The sequence below is a fragment of the Saccoglossus kowalevskii genome, chromosome 4, assembly GCF_978046115.1.
Source record: "Saccoglossus kowalevskii chromosome 4, keSacKowa6.1, whole genome shotgun sequence".
NCBI classification, from domain to species: domain Eukaryota; kingdom Metazoa; phylum Hemichordata; class Enteropneusta; family Harrimaniidae; genus Saccoglossus; species Saccoglossus kowalevskii.
The window spans coordinates 11,739,985-11,756,822 of NC_140644.1; the positions used below are offsets into that span (position 1 = coordinate 11,739,985).

Below are 16,838 nucleotides of genomic sequence, written 5' to 3' on the forward strand. Positions count from 1 at the left end.
GTGTTGCAGGTAGAACATGATAACACATTCACGAAAAATAAAAATGTACAGATAAGATATCGCAAAAAAAAAAATGCGTTCAGCGTACCCCCCTCATAATTTCAAATGATTGTCCCCTTAAACAATATACATGTCTACTAACCTTCATTCAAGACAAGTCAATTGCAACTGTTACATTCGACGATCCATCTATGGCCATTGCGTTTCTACATGATGGATAATTAAGCATGTACACACAGACTTCGTGAAAATAAACATTGTGTTTAAGACCTTCACATCAAACGACCTGCTGACAAGTCTAAGCCTCGTTGTGGTGCGCATTGCCTGACTGCGACCATATTACCATGCTGCGACAGTACTGTTTTGGTTTTCAACGACAGAGAAAGACTAAAAATAACTTAGTTAATTTAATCTTACAAAGAAAATCATGACATATTTATTTTATATTTCAAGAATTTTGATTTACTTTCATATTTTCATTAAAGTGTTTTAAACATTAGTAACGTACTTATGTACTGAAAATAACCAAACACTGTCAGTTCCAACAACACATGTATTCAAAATGGCTGACCAAGAAAGCAGTCGAAGCGAGTATGTCGAGAAATATCGGCATATTTATGAACCCACGCATCACTGGAATGCGCGAAAAGAGTTCATATTGCGTAATTGGAATGATTATCCAGAGAATCGTTTAATTTCGATGTCTATGGTGTGGGCCAATATGGAGTTCGATGGATGCAAGTAAGTGTTCGATTACATTTTCCAACTTTTAATATTCAGGCGCCAGTGTCAGCGAAAAAAACTACTAGTATTACCATGGACGTACTAACTGTTAGCACATCTGTGCTATTACTAAGTCCAGTACGTCGCAGCAATCAACCACGCATTTGTATTTTCAGCATTAGACAATAATAATATCCACGTTTATTTAGATCGTGTGGTTCCCCTTTTTTCGTTGGCCACGCTGGTGATCTATGGACAAACATTGTCATTGAAACAATGAAAATAGATGCACATTATTTGTGTGTCTAGTTGAAAATCCAATCCAACACCGCGTCTGGGGAACCCTTAAAACATTCGTGGTTGCTGCTTGTCGGGTGGACCCGTTATAGATGCAATACAGCTTCAACAATGTTTATCAAAACAGTTTTATTTTGAATTATTTTTTAGTAGTGCATGTCCAGTGTTTTCCCCCAAAAAATTGCATACTGTATCGTATCCATTGTTATGCTAAATTGGTTCTATTGTTTATCCCAAATTTAAAAGTTGAGAATTTCAGGACATCTTGACCCAAAATGTTTTCAACCCAAGACTTTTTGACCCAAATTGGACATCTCGACCCAGATACCTTGGACATCTTGACCCACTGCAACGACCCGACCCTATCACAAAGTGGCAATGCGAACCTCTATCTAGTTCAACTTTGATAGTGTTGCCCTTGTTAACTTGTCGTACTCGACCGCGTTAGCGTCCATGCCCGGGCAAGCGCTCACCCCCCACTTTTGCGCAATTTTTATATTTGGGGTCACATTCGGCAAAGCGCCCACCCCTTCAAAATGCAACTAATTTAAAACTTGGTCTTGTGTAACGAATCTTGGTAATTGTTTTTATATGATACAGCGTGGATATCGACCGCTGTGAACATGTTGTGAATGCATAGAACATGGTAACCGTGCGTAAACTACGCTTCGACAATGACCTGTTAATACAAGTAAAATGCGGTAAATATTTCATGCCATATTCAGTTTACCTCTCAAAAATGGCTAGTTACTAGTTTTTTGGAAAAATCATGTCGTTTATTCGCTGAAATCAATTCCAACAGATCGTACTTCGACATCACTTCCGCATTACGTTACCGGAAAGTCTTCGGTAATTTCCGAAGAATTGCGTCAGTACAACACAGCATTCTGATTGGTAAATAACCAACTTGACCCATTAGGTCAAAGGATGCTGCTGCAGGTCAAATGCAAATGCATCATGGCGGAAAGTGATTTTCATCGAGAGTTTGCATACGATCCAACACCTTCGTCAGTGGAGATAATATGACAATTTTGACTTCGACTGTGTTCCAACAGACTCAAATGTTTTTAATTTCATGAATTCTGGTGGTACGTAATTAATATTGTAATAAAATGTGCATATTTTTTGTGATCATTTGAATTTTCTGTTCCTTCATTGTGAAAATCAATGACGACTCAACTAATTTCGTAATTTGATTTCCCTCAAAGACGTAATCTGTCACTTGATGAATAAAATTTTTCATTTGCACTCTTTTTCGAGGGGGGTGCTCGGGTAAGCGCCCACCCCTAAAAAATCGTGATTTTCTGAGTTGAGGCCCCTGGGCGCTAACGCGGTCGAGTGCGGTATGTCACGTCGTAACGTCGGAAGTGTTATTTCTTTGTTCATTTACTGTAAATGTAAACGTTGTAGAAGCTGATGGTCGGAATAATAACCAGCAATCTGCCAAATAATTACGTGGTCATGAAAGTCTTGAACATAATCCTGGCTGGAACGTTTCAGTTGAGTTTCATTTAACCTTTTACAATTTATTTGTCTGCAGCATTTGCATATCAAGAATGTTTCATTTTTAAATTCAAACTCTTCTAAGTTGTGAAACGTAATTTTTTGACTCAAAAAAAAAAAAATATTTGCACTGTGACGGAGCTCATTAATATTACAAAAATGCCCAAAATAAAAGTGTTTATAACACTGTGTAAAGCAAATAAATATCTGCCACTTTGTTTTTGAAAATATATGTTGTTTATTGTGTGGGTGTAAATGTACTTTGGTCAATTTCTATTATTATGTAAATGATATGAAAATTAGGCCGCCACAGTGGTTTAAATTCCTGGGGAGAACACTGGACATACATTTCTAAAATTTCTAGTACCACAAGTGATACTGTGCAAGAACTAGTTTTAGTGTTTGTCTTTGACAGTATTTGACAGTGTTCTTATTTATTCAGAAAACATGTGTAACATGTTTAGCATTCTAAATCTTGTTAGCCTCCATTTATGCAATCTCACCTTTCCAATCATGTTCTTTGATGCAGTTGATTATTATATTGTATGTTTGATTGACACGCATATGCAACTCTATAGATCATGGGATTACATTGCATATCACGGTGCATTGGTATTGAACTTGTATACAGTACTCCCATCTTACACATCTTTGTTTAAATAAATGAAATTTTTTATTTATCTTGTGAGCTTATTGAGAAGTGCTTCTAATATACGGTAGCCCTGGATCCATGGCTCTGTGGGAATGGGTGATATCATTCAGTCATCAACCACCTATTCAAACATAGCCATCGATCCTGCTATAGCAAAATGAGGTGGAGGCATAAAAGAGAAAGCCCATACAACAGTGACAACCTAATTTTAATTCCCCTTACACAAAAATTGTTCAAATGGGATCAATTTTACATTGTTTGGTCTAAATTTATAGTGCACAACAATCAACTGTTTACTATTCACTGTGAGTCCTTTCGTTCTGCATGAAATTGCACATAAAAACAGTCAAACCATTGCTGCGATTCACTAAAAACAAACAAATTTTTTGGTTAGTTGATTAACAATGTGCTATACAATTTTGATGAAGTAAGTGTATCTCAATGAATGCTATATTCCCCTTTGAAAAAAAAACATATCTACTTTAAACTTTAAAATAAGAAATTCGAAATCAAATTATTCAATTTGTGATATTCGACCCACATCTTTCGTGCATTATGTACGATCTGCAAGTTTACAAGTGTTTGTAAATACCTGGTATCACCCACTCTGTGACAACACATGGTTCTAGGGACAGTACTGCAATGGTATTTAGCACTTTGGATCTGAATTAATTATTGTTTCTTGTTCAGAATTCTCTCTAGAAAAGCTTACCACCATGACCAATTAACATAATAAAGCAATATGCTAATCACTTCACTTGTGTTAATTATTATGATAGTTGAGTTCTGTTGTTTATCCAAATTACAGAATAGTGGGATCCTATTGTACATGTATGATGCTCCCAGGAGATCCTGTCATTGTGAACAGACTATTACTCTACTGAATTGATTGCAGGTGGTACATGAACTAATCAAAGCCTGCACAGACTTGCCTTGCTCATTATTTTAAACATTTTCATTGTTTACAGATATGACCTGCAATTAATGGAGAAAATCAATGAGCTGTCCGCTGGTATAACAATCAAACGCCAAAACACACAAAAATAACTCAGACAGATTTGACTGCATCCGGGTATAGTTCTTAATAATTCATTTTTTCCTGTGTTTTTAAAGATACTCTTCCGTATTGATGGAAAAGGTGAAGTTTTTGGCTGCTGGTATAATAGTTGGACAACCCATTGCAAGCAAGTTATCTGAAAAGCATTGCAGCAGGAAAAGAACAGAGAGTTCATTTGACAGTGACCCACCAGCAAAGTCAGCAAGAATTGAAGAAGATTGCCACCCAATAAATGAATCACAATCACCGACTGTTGAAGTAAATACTTCCTTATCCAGTCAATCAAATACGCATCAAAAGAAGAAAAAACAGCCATTTCCTTCACAGAGTCCTCCAGGTGATAATGCTACAAAGTTAGGGAAAATGTTCCAAGAGATATCAACAAGAGTTAGGTCACTTTGGGATAAAGATACTGCAAACTCGATTGGACTTTTGAATAATATTTTGATGGTATTCCCCGTCAAACTCAGTTATAGTTTTGTGGATAGAAGTCAAGTTTTGCCAACTCCCAAAGGAGGTAAAAAGTGTATAACGCAATGGGAATGCAGCCTCTGCATTGGCGATGTGTACATTACTCAAGCAAAGTGTGGCTCAAAAAATGAAGCCAAGAAACAGTGCTGTGATACAGCAGCTAAGTTATTGAAAGACGGACATTTCAATGTATCAAAAGTGCCAAGAACAATAGAAGAGCAGAAAACGGTGAGACTGGAGTTGGTGGCCGTGGCAGGTGATAGTACAAGCACAGGTGCAAAACCTACACACCCATTAGCCAAACTTGTCATCATGGAACATCCCAAAGAACTCAATCCCATCTGCACCATAATGAACTCGTGTCAGTTTTCCAAACTAGCTGTTTCGTTTGATTTCAAAGATCTAACGGCAGACGTTGACCTAAAGGGCAATATCAAACCAAAACATGTCTGTAAAACTGTGATCAATGATCAAGTGGTTGGGGTAGCTATTCATGAATCCAAAAAAGATGCTAAAAGTTTATCAGCAGAGAAAGCTTTGAGCAGACTCCGAAAAATATGTCCGGTTATTAAAGTGAACAAGGAAATTGAAGGAGCTCTGTCTAAACACTCGCTGATTGGTACTAAAACTAGCCTTAATGAAGAGTTACCAGATTCGAACATTGGCAGTAAAATGATGAAGAAAATGGGATGGAGTGGTGGAGGTCTTGGCAAAATTGGCAAAATCGGACGAGAAAAACCGGTTGAAATCAATGAAAGATTTGGAAGAGAGGGGTTGGGAGTTGGACGACCAGCTGGCAAGGATGAAATAGACATGAAAACTGCACAGGAAATTATTAAGAACTATACCCTTTCACATGACAGAGATGATCTCGTCTTTTCGCCAGAACTTAATAATGAAGAGAGAAAGCTGCTTCATCAGGCAGCAAATAAATTTGGTCTGAAAAGTGTGTCATATGGAAGTGGAACTAATAGACATCTAGTAGTGAAAAAAATGAGAAGTGCAGATGATGTTATGCAACATTTAGTTCAAAGTGGGGGCACGTCATCACGATATGAGCTCGTTTTACCAGGTCAAGGGCCGAATGCAGCTCCTCCAAAGCACCAACATTCAGCAGTACATATACCATCACAGTTTGGCGGGTCTTCAGGATCATGTGAACTCACAATGCTTTGAAATATTACTACATGTATAAACAAAAATACAACATGGAATGTCAATCTCGTAGTCGTGTACTTACCCAGTCGGAGAAATTGTATGTCATAATTTTGATTTATTGCTCTTGCACATATACTGTGAAATTTTTTGCTGCTAGGAAGTTTTATGGCATTTGTATGGACTAAAATTAAAGTCACCGACACTTAATTAATATTGTGCCACCCTTTTCACTGATTTGTTACATCTGGTATACAATTAATAAAACATGTTATGCTAATTATATGCAAATTTGTACACATATTTTTGGCGTGTCATTTTCACAGATAAATGAAAATCAGTAAAAATAAATAATCTGGTGGAAATATTTTTTTGTGTACCGGTATATACCTAATTTACGACATCGGTAAATGTTGCCCAGAAATTATGGTTTTCAGTGAAAACTAAATTTGATGAAAATAAATGAATTCCCTTGTTAATAGCAATAACTATTAAATCCACTGTGTGCGCACATTGAAGCATACTGCAAACCAATAAATTTTTGCCCTCATAATTATTTGCATAGACAAATTCACTCGGAAATGTTCGCAGCTACACTATTTCCCTTACGTTCCTGACTCGCAAAACTCTGCGTTTCAGATATGTTTAAGAGTTAACAAAATCATTATCTAAATGATCTAAGGCCAGACTTTTATTATCCCTTGTTTCGCGAACCCGCCGAATGAACAGGAGCCTTAAATGAAATAAAAATAAAATTTTATTTCAGCGTAATTTCTCGCGCCTGCCGACTTGTAAGTGCAAAAAATTGCTAAAAAAAACTTATTTTTATATTCATTTTTTTTCCACCCGTCGCATAACAAACCCAAGTTGCATTTTCGTGGGAGTATCATGATCAAAGTACCGAAGTCTCGCGCAGATGAGAAACAAGGTTATACATGGAATAAAATTTTATTTCATTTCTTCTCTCCGATCAATGATCTCACTTACAATTCTTTGAGAATCTCACAAATCTAATGGAAAAAAAGAATTTTATTTTTTTTCCACCCTCCTCAAAAAAATTGCCTTATAAAAACTCGAGAAACAAGGAATAAAAAAAGTCTGGCCTAAGATGCAAATAAATGCCGAGATCTCATTTAGAGAGAGAGAGAGCCACGAGACATTCTTTCTTGTCAGTGCGTCTAATGTTCCTGATCTCTGTAACCATGGTATTAAAAATAGTAGACGCAATGATGAAAGAGAATCTGATGAAATCGCATTGATCTGCTTTAGTGAGTGTGTATTTGTACATATTATTTACTGTGCTGTATACAAAATGTTTCTTATCTGTGAAGTCTAGCTGTTTGGTACATTGTACTCTCATCTGGTCAAGTCTATGATAAAGTACATAGAGCCTGGCAGCATAAGGGTTAAGCCTGAAGGACCGATTCAGGGACTATTATACAATAGTATGTTTTGTGATGCAGAGGAATACGCCAGTTTGTCTACCACTTGCATTTTAAGTTCAAGCCAGTTTACTCTGTTTAACGGTTTATAATATTCTGTGCTGATTTCAGCATCTCGTTTATTAATGTCCATTTGTTTCCCCTAGATGACATTTACTGTTTTTATCATGAAGAAATATTGGCTCTAGCAACTAATTGTGGTGTAAGTTGTGTACCATATTTTCTGGTGTATGGGTTGCGGCAGTGAGTTAAGTTAACTCAGAAAGAGAATTGGCATATTTTTTTACATTTACAATGTAGCACCCATCGTCCGAATCGCATGGGGCCGACTCCATCAACCCGTGCGTAATCAGCCTAGGTAAACGCTTATTTTATGTTAAACAAATGGCCAAGCTTGATTGGATGCGCTTGTTGGAAAGGCGCCTAATCAGATGCTGTGTAACATTGCACGGTAAGCTAAAGAACAAAATGTCGGAAATCTGTTTTGCTTTGGTCACCATTTAAAAAAAATGCTCTACTGTATTTTGATACAAGATAGCTGATTGGCTGTTTACTTTTGTCGCATCTCCCCATCCTTGTCGTTAAGGGCGCCTATTAAATACACACTGGGGTGGTTCAATCTGCCGAGGGTTAATTTTGAGGGGGGTGACGCGAAACAAACGTTTCTTGGCTGGCGAAGATGTGTAGCACCTAATGTCAGTTACATAACTGCATTATATATTTTGAATAAACACTCAATACTTCTCCCTTTAGTGGCTGTGAATTGCAATGCTAAACTTTTGCTTCACCAGTTCTCAGAATGACGAGACAACTGACTGCTGAATATCATCATTTTCTCATGGTGTGTGTGTGAAGCAAAATAATTGGGACCAAATTCCTCAGTAAGTAACCCAGTATTATAAATTCTCACAAACAATGTGGTGGAAACCAGGGATACAAACTGTTAAAGATCCTTAAAAGTTAGTGGACCAACTTGCATTGTAAAAATCTAGTATATATCAAGAGATGAATAGTGTTGTTGTGTTGTGTTTTTTTAATGGTGTTGAAATCTTTACGCCCAGTAAATTATATATGATAGGTAAGCATGTAAAGTTGTTTTAAAATTTATTAAAGGGCGGTGGTCGTCGCGCTGCGCATGTGCGACGTTTGTGTTGATAAACATTAATTTTCCCACAATCCAGTGCGCTCTTCTAATGAAATCACAAGTATGAGGCTTGATCTGGGTGCGACTTGCACTAATTACCGCCGGTGACTCCTTCGATACATTCCAGTCACCTAAAAATACCCCATTATAGCTTGGTAACGTCTCAGTTTGTACACGTTGATCTCCGCAACAGTCAAGTGCCATCTTTGTTTATATGAGACCCATATATCTCGCGCATGTGTGGCGCGACGACTACCGCCCTTCAACTATCTAAAATATATGAGAATGTTCCATTTATGATCTACTGCTCAAAAAAAGTAGGTGGACAACTGGGCGACGAAGTTACAAAACTTTGTGTCTCGGTAGAAAACTTGGACTTATGTGAATACTGGTGTAACCCAAGATAGGTCTGTTTCATAAAAAAGTTTGAAATTTCACATTCGGGATAAAGTACATCATCAGCATTGAACACATGCCAGATTATTGATGTCACATTTGTACTTTTCTTTATATTGATTCTGCATCCAAGGTAATACAGCAAGACAGAAATAGAATCCCCTCAGAATGTAAATATTCGCAAAGAAATATTCTTCATCGGTATGTTAGACTGATAGTGCATATTATTTCATGAACGAAAAGATGTATACTAATAAGAACATAACAAGAATACAGTGAAGTATACCTTATGCAGTATGGCAATATTTGACCTCGGCTACATGTCGTACTACCCTTGTAGTTTCTCCATGATTGGTTAATTATATACCAATTCCAGTTTTCAGTTTGTCTTCACCTGTTATTGCATTTTCAAAGATTGTATATGCGAGCCTCTGCAATGCACTAAGATGACCAACTCATTGATTTTCCCAAATCCAATGTGTTCTTCTAAAGTAAATCACAAGTGCGAATTTTGACGTGGGTGAGGCATCAATCTGATTAAAATCTGATGTAGTGTACGGGCTTTAATTATTTTGGCTATAAACTTATTTTAATTTTATTATATTTGTTATTAATGCCCTTTTATTTTATTATTTTACTTTGATTTTGATTTTGTGATTTTTTTTAATTCCGCCCTTCCTACATCTGATCCGATGCCTATGTAACGAGATTTCAACGAGACCCACTATCGACGATTTTAGTCAACGAATCACAGACCTCCTTCTATAGCGCACGTGATGACGTCACCGGGCAGAGTCAGGTAGCAAACAGACTCAAATAAAATGGTGGATTATACCGACCGAGAATAACACGGCTTTTCGGTAAGTTTATCATTGTCAAATGCAACGAAAGTCATTTTTATGTTAATATTGTGGCTCGAATAATTCGACTTTAGATCGTTATTTTGCATAGTTATTCTGAGAGTGACGATTTTGTTTCCACCGGTTCGACCGAACACCAGTGTCTTTTTCCAGTCGCCTGCCCTGGAGACGGGTGATGTTTTGTTGACGATCGGGTCAAAACCGTCTACGGTATTGAAACCGTAGCTGTAAATATTCATCAAATTGTATCAACATTTTGTACATTATACAATAACTCTTTATTAAAGTAATTGAGCTGATTTGGACTGGAATAAAATATTTTTTATTGGAACACATCGCAATTGATCAGGAAATATTTTTTTGCTCCAACTGTCTGCATCGATGCCGTGGGCCGGTGACCGTTATACAATTTAAAATCAGTTTGCATTGTTTTCTATAGCTGTTTACAGTGTTCTAATCATTACGATTTACTTATTTTTTTGCTTCCATTCTAGATAATTATGCTCAGTGATGTAAAATTGAAGCAATGACTGAATGAACGAACCTTGGCTGGCGAAGATGTATCTGGAAGTGTACACATTTGTTGGAAGTGAAAAAAATATTAAATGTAATGACAAAAATTGTAAAATGCTGTGGAATTTCTTTTGCAAATAAAAATATACTAGCAATTTTCTATTAATGGTTTATTCAAATGGGCAAAATATAATGTACAGAAAGATTGCCCGTATACACTGAAAAGTAAGCAACCGACAGCCTGTATAAAAGGGGGGCTGTGATTGGCTGTTACTTACGCGAGATTTGAACGGGACTTACATAGGCGTCGGATCAGATGTAGGTAGGGCGGAATTTAAAAAAATCAAAATCAAAGTAAAATAATAAAATAAAAAGGCATTAAAAACAAATATAATAAAAAATAAAATTAAAATAAGTTTATAGCCAAAATAATTAAAGCCCGTACACTACATCAGATTTTAATCAGATTGGTGAGGCATGTACTAATTACCGTTGGTGACTCCTTCGATACCTACCCAATCACCAAAGAAATAACATAGTTAAAACTTGGCAACGTATCAGTTTGTATTCAAAGTCGCAATCTTTGTCTCATGCATGCGTGCCACAACGCCACCTCCCTTTAATGCTGGGTTTTAATTTCACTATTTTCGCTAATAAATTAAAGCGGGGGAGTTGTCACCTGCGCATGCGTCAGATGGACATAGCGTGTCATTGTTTACATAGTAATAAGTCATAATAAATTGATTGATTTTCAGTAAAAAAAGTCAAGTCGAACAGAATATTGTAAACACATATATTATCTAGCTACACTAGCGAGTATGAGACCTAGCTAAAGTGACTCAAATGAAGAGAATATGGACAGTAATGATAATGTAGGGCACATTGAAATTGACGACGGGTGTATAAAGCCACTCAAGTGGCACTGATCAAACACTGGACCTCTTTCAAGTTGCAAGATCCGGTCGCCGTTGCACAACTCAAAGAGTACTTACCTTTATTTATTAGTTTTTTTTAGCGACATTGTAAAACGTACGTAAAACATATTTTGCCCAGGACATTTTCATACACATTTGTACGTCACTCGCGTACGGCGAGTTAAAAAAAATCAGCGTTGCGGCTATCATTGCTCGATAACTCGGCCATTTGACAAATTCTGTACAAAACTTTCTAAAATAAATATGTACAGGACATACTATCACATTTTGTGAAAAATAAAAAAAATATCACAAATATGACATTATGGTTTTACATCTATGGAAGCAATGTGATGTTAAAGGGATGTTAAAAAACAAGGATACACACAAACGCAAAAAGGTGTTATTTTTCATTTTCATGCAATAATTTCTTTTGTGAATCTTCCCGGTGAACCTATTAGCGAATCTCCAGGGTGAAGCAGTACGATGTATTATACATAACGTTCAAAATTCCAGGGAATCTCCTTGCAAATAAGGGTTGCTTTTGATGTTTTTTGTACTTAAAATGAATTATTTTTACGCAAACGCATTTAGAAATTTTTTAAAAAGCCATGTTTGAGCATGCAAGGCCGTAGCTGCCCCCCTGAGTTTGAAAGTTTTTTTTAAAAAAACAACAACTTAAAATAGAAAAGTTTCGAGCGACCACGTATTTGGTTTGTACACGATTTAAAATAAAACATGGTAAGCCAGTTGCGTGTACTGTGTTTATATTTATTACTGAGCGCGTTGACACTTTGACGCACAGTGGGTCAAACGTTACCTTCAAGTATTTCAGATTGACACGTCAGCCATGTCAGCTTCGAAGAAACGTTGCACACAACTGTCAATGTTGAATTTTTATAGTACAAGCAGTAATGTGAGGAATACCAGTATGATTGATGCATGACGTCGCCCTGACAGTATGTATGGCAGTAAATTCAACTGAACGAAAAATCGATCACACTCGCCACAATCTGATGATATAAATCATTTAAATTACGGCTTCTCTCTTTTTGGAATATGTGGTGGCCCTGAAAAGGGCCGTTTAGTTTGGTTGCTATGAAGCCACTAATCAAGTTTGATCACTTCATTATGATCTTCTTGCTGGTCGAGATTCCACAGGGTCTGCAATGCCTCCCCGGCCCCCACTCCCTATATTTAGGGGGGCCTATGCTTGTTCCCTCATTTTTTGACCCCCCCTATCTAGGGAAAAGAAGAAAATTTAACCCCCCCTTTCACGGGCTTTTCCGATGAATTTCACCCCCTATCTAGGGAACTTTTCAGTCTAGAACTCCTTTTAAACCCCCCTTTTTTGTATATCTCGGGAAGTGTTTTGAAATACACCCCCTATTTTGAGAATCTCGGGGAAAACAAGCAAAAAATACCCCCTTTTCTACGATTTTCTCGGGAAAATGTTCCCGAGACATCGTCAAAAAGTACCCTCTTTCCCGAGAAAATGGGAACGCGCATGCGGCCCCCTATGGATCCTGAGTGGGGGGCCGGGAATGCCTCGCGGCGGCGGGAAGCAATTGACAGAATTTCGTAAACGATGCGGAATATATTCAAAAATATTGAATGTATATTATCTTTTCTCGGATCATGTCATCCAAGATCTTGAGACGCGATTTGCTGATCAACACTGTGGTCTGATAGCTGCACAAGCACTTTTACCATGATGCAACATTGGTCAGCTCACATCAACCCATGTGACCTCAATTAACAACTACTATAGGAAATTGTTGCAAAGAGATGAATTTTTGAATATTGAAATTGAGAAGTGGATAACAAAGTTCAGTGATACACCAATTGAGCAAAGGCCCAATGATGCTGCTTCATCTCTTGCTGTTTGTGATGTCAACTATTTCCCAGCCATCCACAGAATTCTCACAATATTCTTTACAACAACTGTCGGAAGCGTGTTATGTGAACGTTCTTTTTCTGCACTTCGGCGGGTGAAGTTATGGACACGATGTAGCATGGCTCAAAACAGACTCAGTGCTCTTGCAATGTCACTAGTACACCGAGGCACAGACATCATTCCTTCCCCAAAAGTGATTTATTCAAGGAAAGCTAAACTGTGTATTTTACAACTATCAATTGTATTAATCAGTCCTGTACATTACATTAATGTTGCTCCTATATGAAGATAGAACAAAAGTGTTTTGTATATATTCATAAAATATATCAAGATGATTTTATAGTTAAAAATAGATAGATATACCCCCCCCCCATAGCCATTAACTTATGGCGCAACTGCACACCTCTACGCCTTTATACATTTATACGCAATTAAAAAAATGCATTTGCTGCCCCCCTAGTGAAAAAAAAGCTAGCTACGGCCCTGGCATGAGTACCCAGGCTCCAATTCGAGTGCGCCCCCTGGCGTATTAATATTCCTGTAAGAGTTACGTGTAAAATTACGAATTTTGCTGCTTTCGGTGTTGGATATAACAAAGATGAGAGAGTCGTTGTCTTTTGATTATTTGATTTGTGGAAATGTAGACAGGTTGCTATTGCTCACTGAGTACATACAAGACTATATGTGCGAAGACAACTTTAAGTGAACAACTGTGTCACTATAACACAATAATGTATATTCTTGAAAGAAATGCGATTACAAGATTACAACCAGTGTTATGATACGATTTCCGATTGTAAGCTGTTAAAATAATCGCAGACTTCAACTGATTTAAAAGGTGAATATAATTTAAAAATAATCGAATGAATTAGAAAATTTAATTTATTGTGTAGTGGTCACGCTACACGAAGTACGGGCTAAGATTTAAGCTGATCCCAAAATTCACGCAGGGAGGAAACAGTAGTTAGCACGGGCTAAGGAATACACAAAAATCTTCAGTAATTTTGATTACTCAGTACAGTAACTAGGAAGGTGTACGTGTTAGTTCTACGGCGAATTCAGAAAGTGCAGATTGCAGAATAACAGGAAGTAGCACAGTGTCTCATCGTCAGTTCAGTATTTCTCGAGAACAATTGCTATGTTCACACGGCAGCATTCTATCGGAGCCGAACTACTGCTCCTCCCACGGATTAACAGGAGATTATCTACAATGCGTTCATACGGTCGGGAGCCGAACGAGAGCCGAGATCTGCCAGAGTTAGATTCAGTTCGATCAGAGCCGAGCGGAACAGTGCCCTTGAATAATTAGTGAATGAAAACGATTTTAGTGTCGTGCTTGTGTTTTTTTCTTTACATGGCATGATGCTGTTGAGCTAGGAGAAAAAGGAGCCTGACCATGGAGGTAGAAAAGACAATGACTGGTATTTTAAATTTGGTACTAGTATCTCGAATAAACAGGAAACACAGCAGCTAAAATACGTTTAATACAGCCTATTCGCTCAAGTTATTGTCATGCAAAATTACCATTTTGTATCTATTAAAACTCCTAGGAAGAATCACAGATTCTCTCTATCTATCATAGACGGACTATGGAAGAATCTAAACCTACCAGGAACACGTCACCGTACCGCGATCGCTTCTACGATTTTTATCTTTAGTGTCTTTAAAAAGTTTCCGTTCAGTCGTTCTTTCAAGTTTTTGTCGCATAATTTCGTACGCCATTTTTTGTTTCCCATTGAGCTATCAATCTATCGCAATGATTCGTTACTATGCACTAGGACGCGTATCTCTTATTCAAGCGGGAAATTGCGTGAAATTATGAAAGATGTTGTCTCCGCCATAATTGAAATGAGAGGTTACTCGAAGAAGACGATTGAGGGCGTGATTTCGGCTCCGATAGTTGGGCCCCGATGCGTTTACACGTTCGGAGCCATGCCGGGACTCAACCCTATCGGAGTTCAACCCCGAGGGTTTAGTGGAGCCGAACTTGGCTCGAGCCGGCTCAAGCCGAACGCGTTCACACGGCCATTTTTGCTGGCTCGAGCCGGCTCGAGCCTTTGGGCTCCGATAAAATGCTGCCGTGTGAACGTAGCAATTATCTCTTAATGTGCTCGCGTTGATTGTGACGTCGTAAATGGCATACCGAAATGAATAGATATGAATACTAATCGGTGACTAATGCTAGTAGTAAATCGGATACAGGGCGTGGTTCGTAATTTGCCATATACTTGCAGGCATTCAATCTGGTGTACAGTTTCTAACAATGAGTGGAAGTGAGAAGATGGAAAATCAACGCGATCAAACTCACACTGGAAACATGATTATAATCGGATTCTTAGTGTTCACTATCTCAATTATTGCTGTAACAATTGGTATAATTTTTGCAGTTGACATCAAAGGAGGTTGGTATACATGAATATTTTTTTTGTTAATCTGTTAAACTTGTTCACATTTTGAAAAACATCCACCTTTTAAAAATGGAAACGATCCTACAAAATAAACAATTTGCCAAGAAATGTTACATTTTATGTCCACTAAATCAATGTGTTCTATGATTGTTGATATGCAACGAGAAAGGAACCGTTCGTACCAAGCGACTTGCGTCCATGTCGATTATTATTATTCAGTGGGTTTATATGCCAACGAATATCGATGCATAAAAAAATACCTCGAACTTATGTACATTTATTCAATACAGTGTTTATATATAAGTAGTTTCTTTAACTGGTTTGACAACCAATATTCTTGATAATAAATCCCCCCCGGAATTTTCCAAAAAAATAACCCTGTGGAATTTTGGCGTGGTTGGTATAAACCATATGGTATAACCAAGCCGTACATTCTGCATGGTGTATCTTTGTTTTCCTACAATGCATTCATACCCACCTGGTACTTCCATCTTTAAACTATTGAGTGTAGTTGAACAATGAATTAGGTCACAAAATGATTGGTTTGTATACAAACCATTTGTCTGTCATACATTGAGCAGTTGAAAGTGTTTTAAACTGAATTTCATATACTCTTAACAGTGTTCCGCTGAAAATAAATTACCCGAGATGTTGTTTCTCAAACTTTAAATAATTCAAAGTTACACATAATACAGTGCTGAACTTAAGATTTTCAACTCAAATCCGATTAAAATCTTATTAAGCTATCTTTTTTTCTTTTTTATTCTATTAATTTTTTGTTTTGTTTTATTTAGGTTATATTTTTTTACATTTATTTTCTGAATTCTAGTTTTTAATTTTCTGACTGCGTAAGTCCAAAGATCTGAACAACCTCTATAAAAGATTTCGTTCTGGAGGTTTCAAATATAACAAAATTAGACAACCAATCAGAGAAGGTCCGTATAACATGGTTATGCGTCAAAGTCCAATCATTGCCTGCTCTCTTCGGCTATCTAAGTTTGCGAGAGTTTAACGAGATCTCATAAGGAGGTATTCATAACACTGGGCTTTCTCGATCGGACTGTTAAAAAAATTAATTTCGGAATTGAAAAAAATCATAACACACCAAAAATGATCTGATTTTAATTCAATTTGTATTCAACTATATTTCGTATACAGCCATATTATTACACCCATTTAATAAATAAATAATATAAATAAATCCCATTGTTAATATTTCTACAGGCATATATAGAGATACTTCGCATTGTTCACAGAATAAGATAATCATACGAATGCCTTGGAATCTACACAATGGAGGTATAGATGCGCAAGACGCAAATTCAAGCTCAGTGACGGGTATGACGTCAGAGGAGGTTTTTTCCGAAGAATTAACTACCGGGCCCACCACTTTAGAATCAGAAATA

The 16,838-nt window shown here is 37.2% G+C and overlaps 1 protein-coding gene and 1 long non-coding RNA gene across 2 annotated transcripts; both read left to right on the forward strand.

The window, feature by feature from the left end:
- Positions 1 to 540: 540 nt before the first annotated feature.
- On the forward strand, positions 541 to 6,161 carry LOC100366305 (NF-kappa-B-repressing factor-like). The gene is made up of 2 exons (XM_085497771.1): positions 541 to 741; positions 4,289 to 6,161. Exons 1-2 carry the CDS (start codon positions 563 to 565, stop codon positions 5,877 to 5,879), a joined length of 1,770 nt encoding a protein of 589 aa, XP_085353897.1. The 5' UTR covers positions 541 to 562; the 3' UTR covers positions 5,880 to 6,161.
- A 1,369-nt stretch (positions 6,162 to 7,530) lies between these two features.
- On the forward strand, positions 7,531 to 10,368 carry LOC146746615 (uncharacterized). The gene is made up of 3 exons (XR_014929086.1): positions 7,531 to 8,181; positions 8,974 to 9,700; positions 10,195 to 10,368. It is a non-coding gene; the product is annotated as an uncharacterized LOC146746615 (long non-coding RNA).
- The last annotated feature ends 6,470 nt before the right edge of the window (positions 10,369 to 16,838 follow it).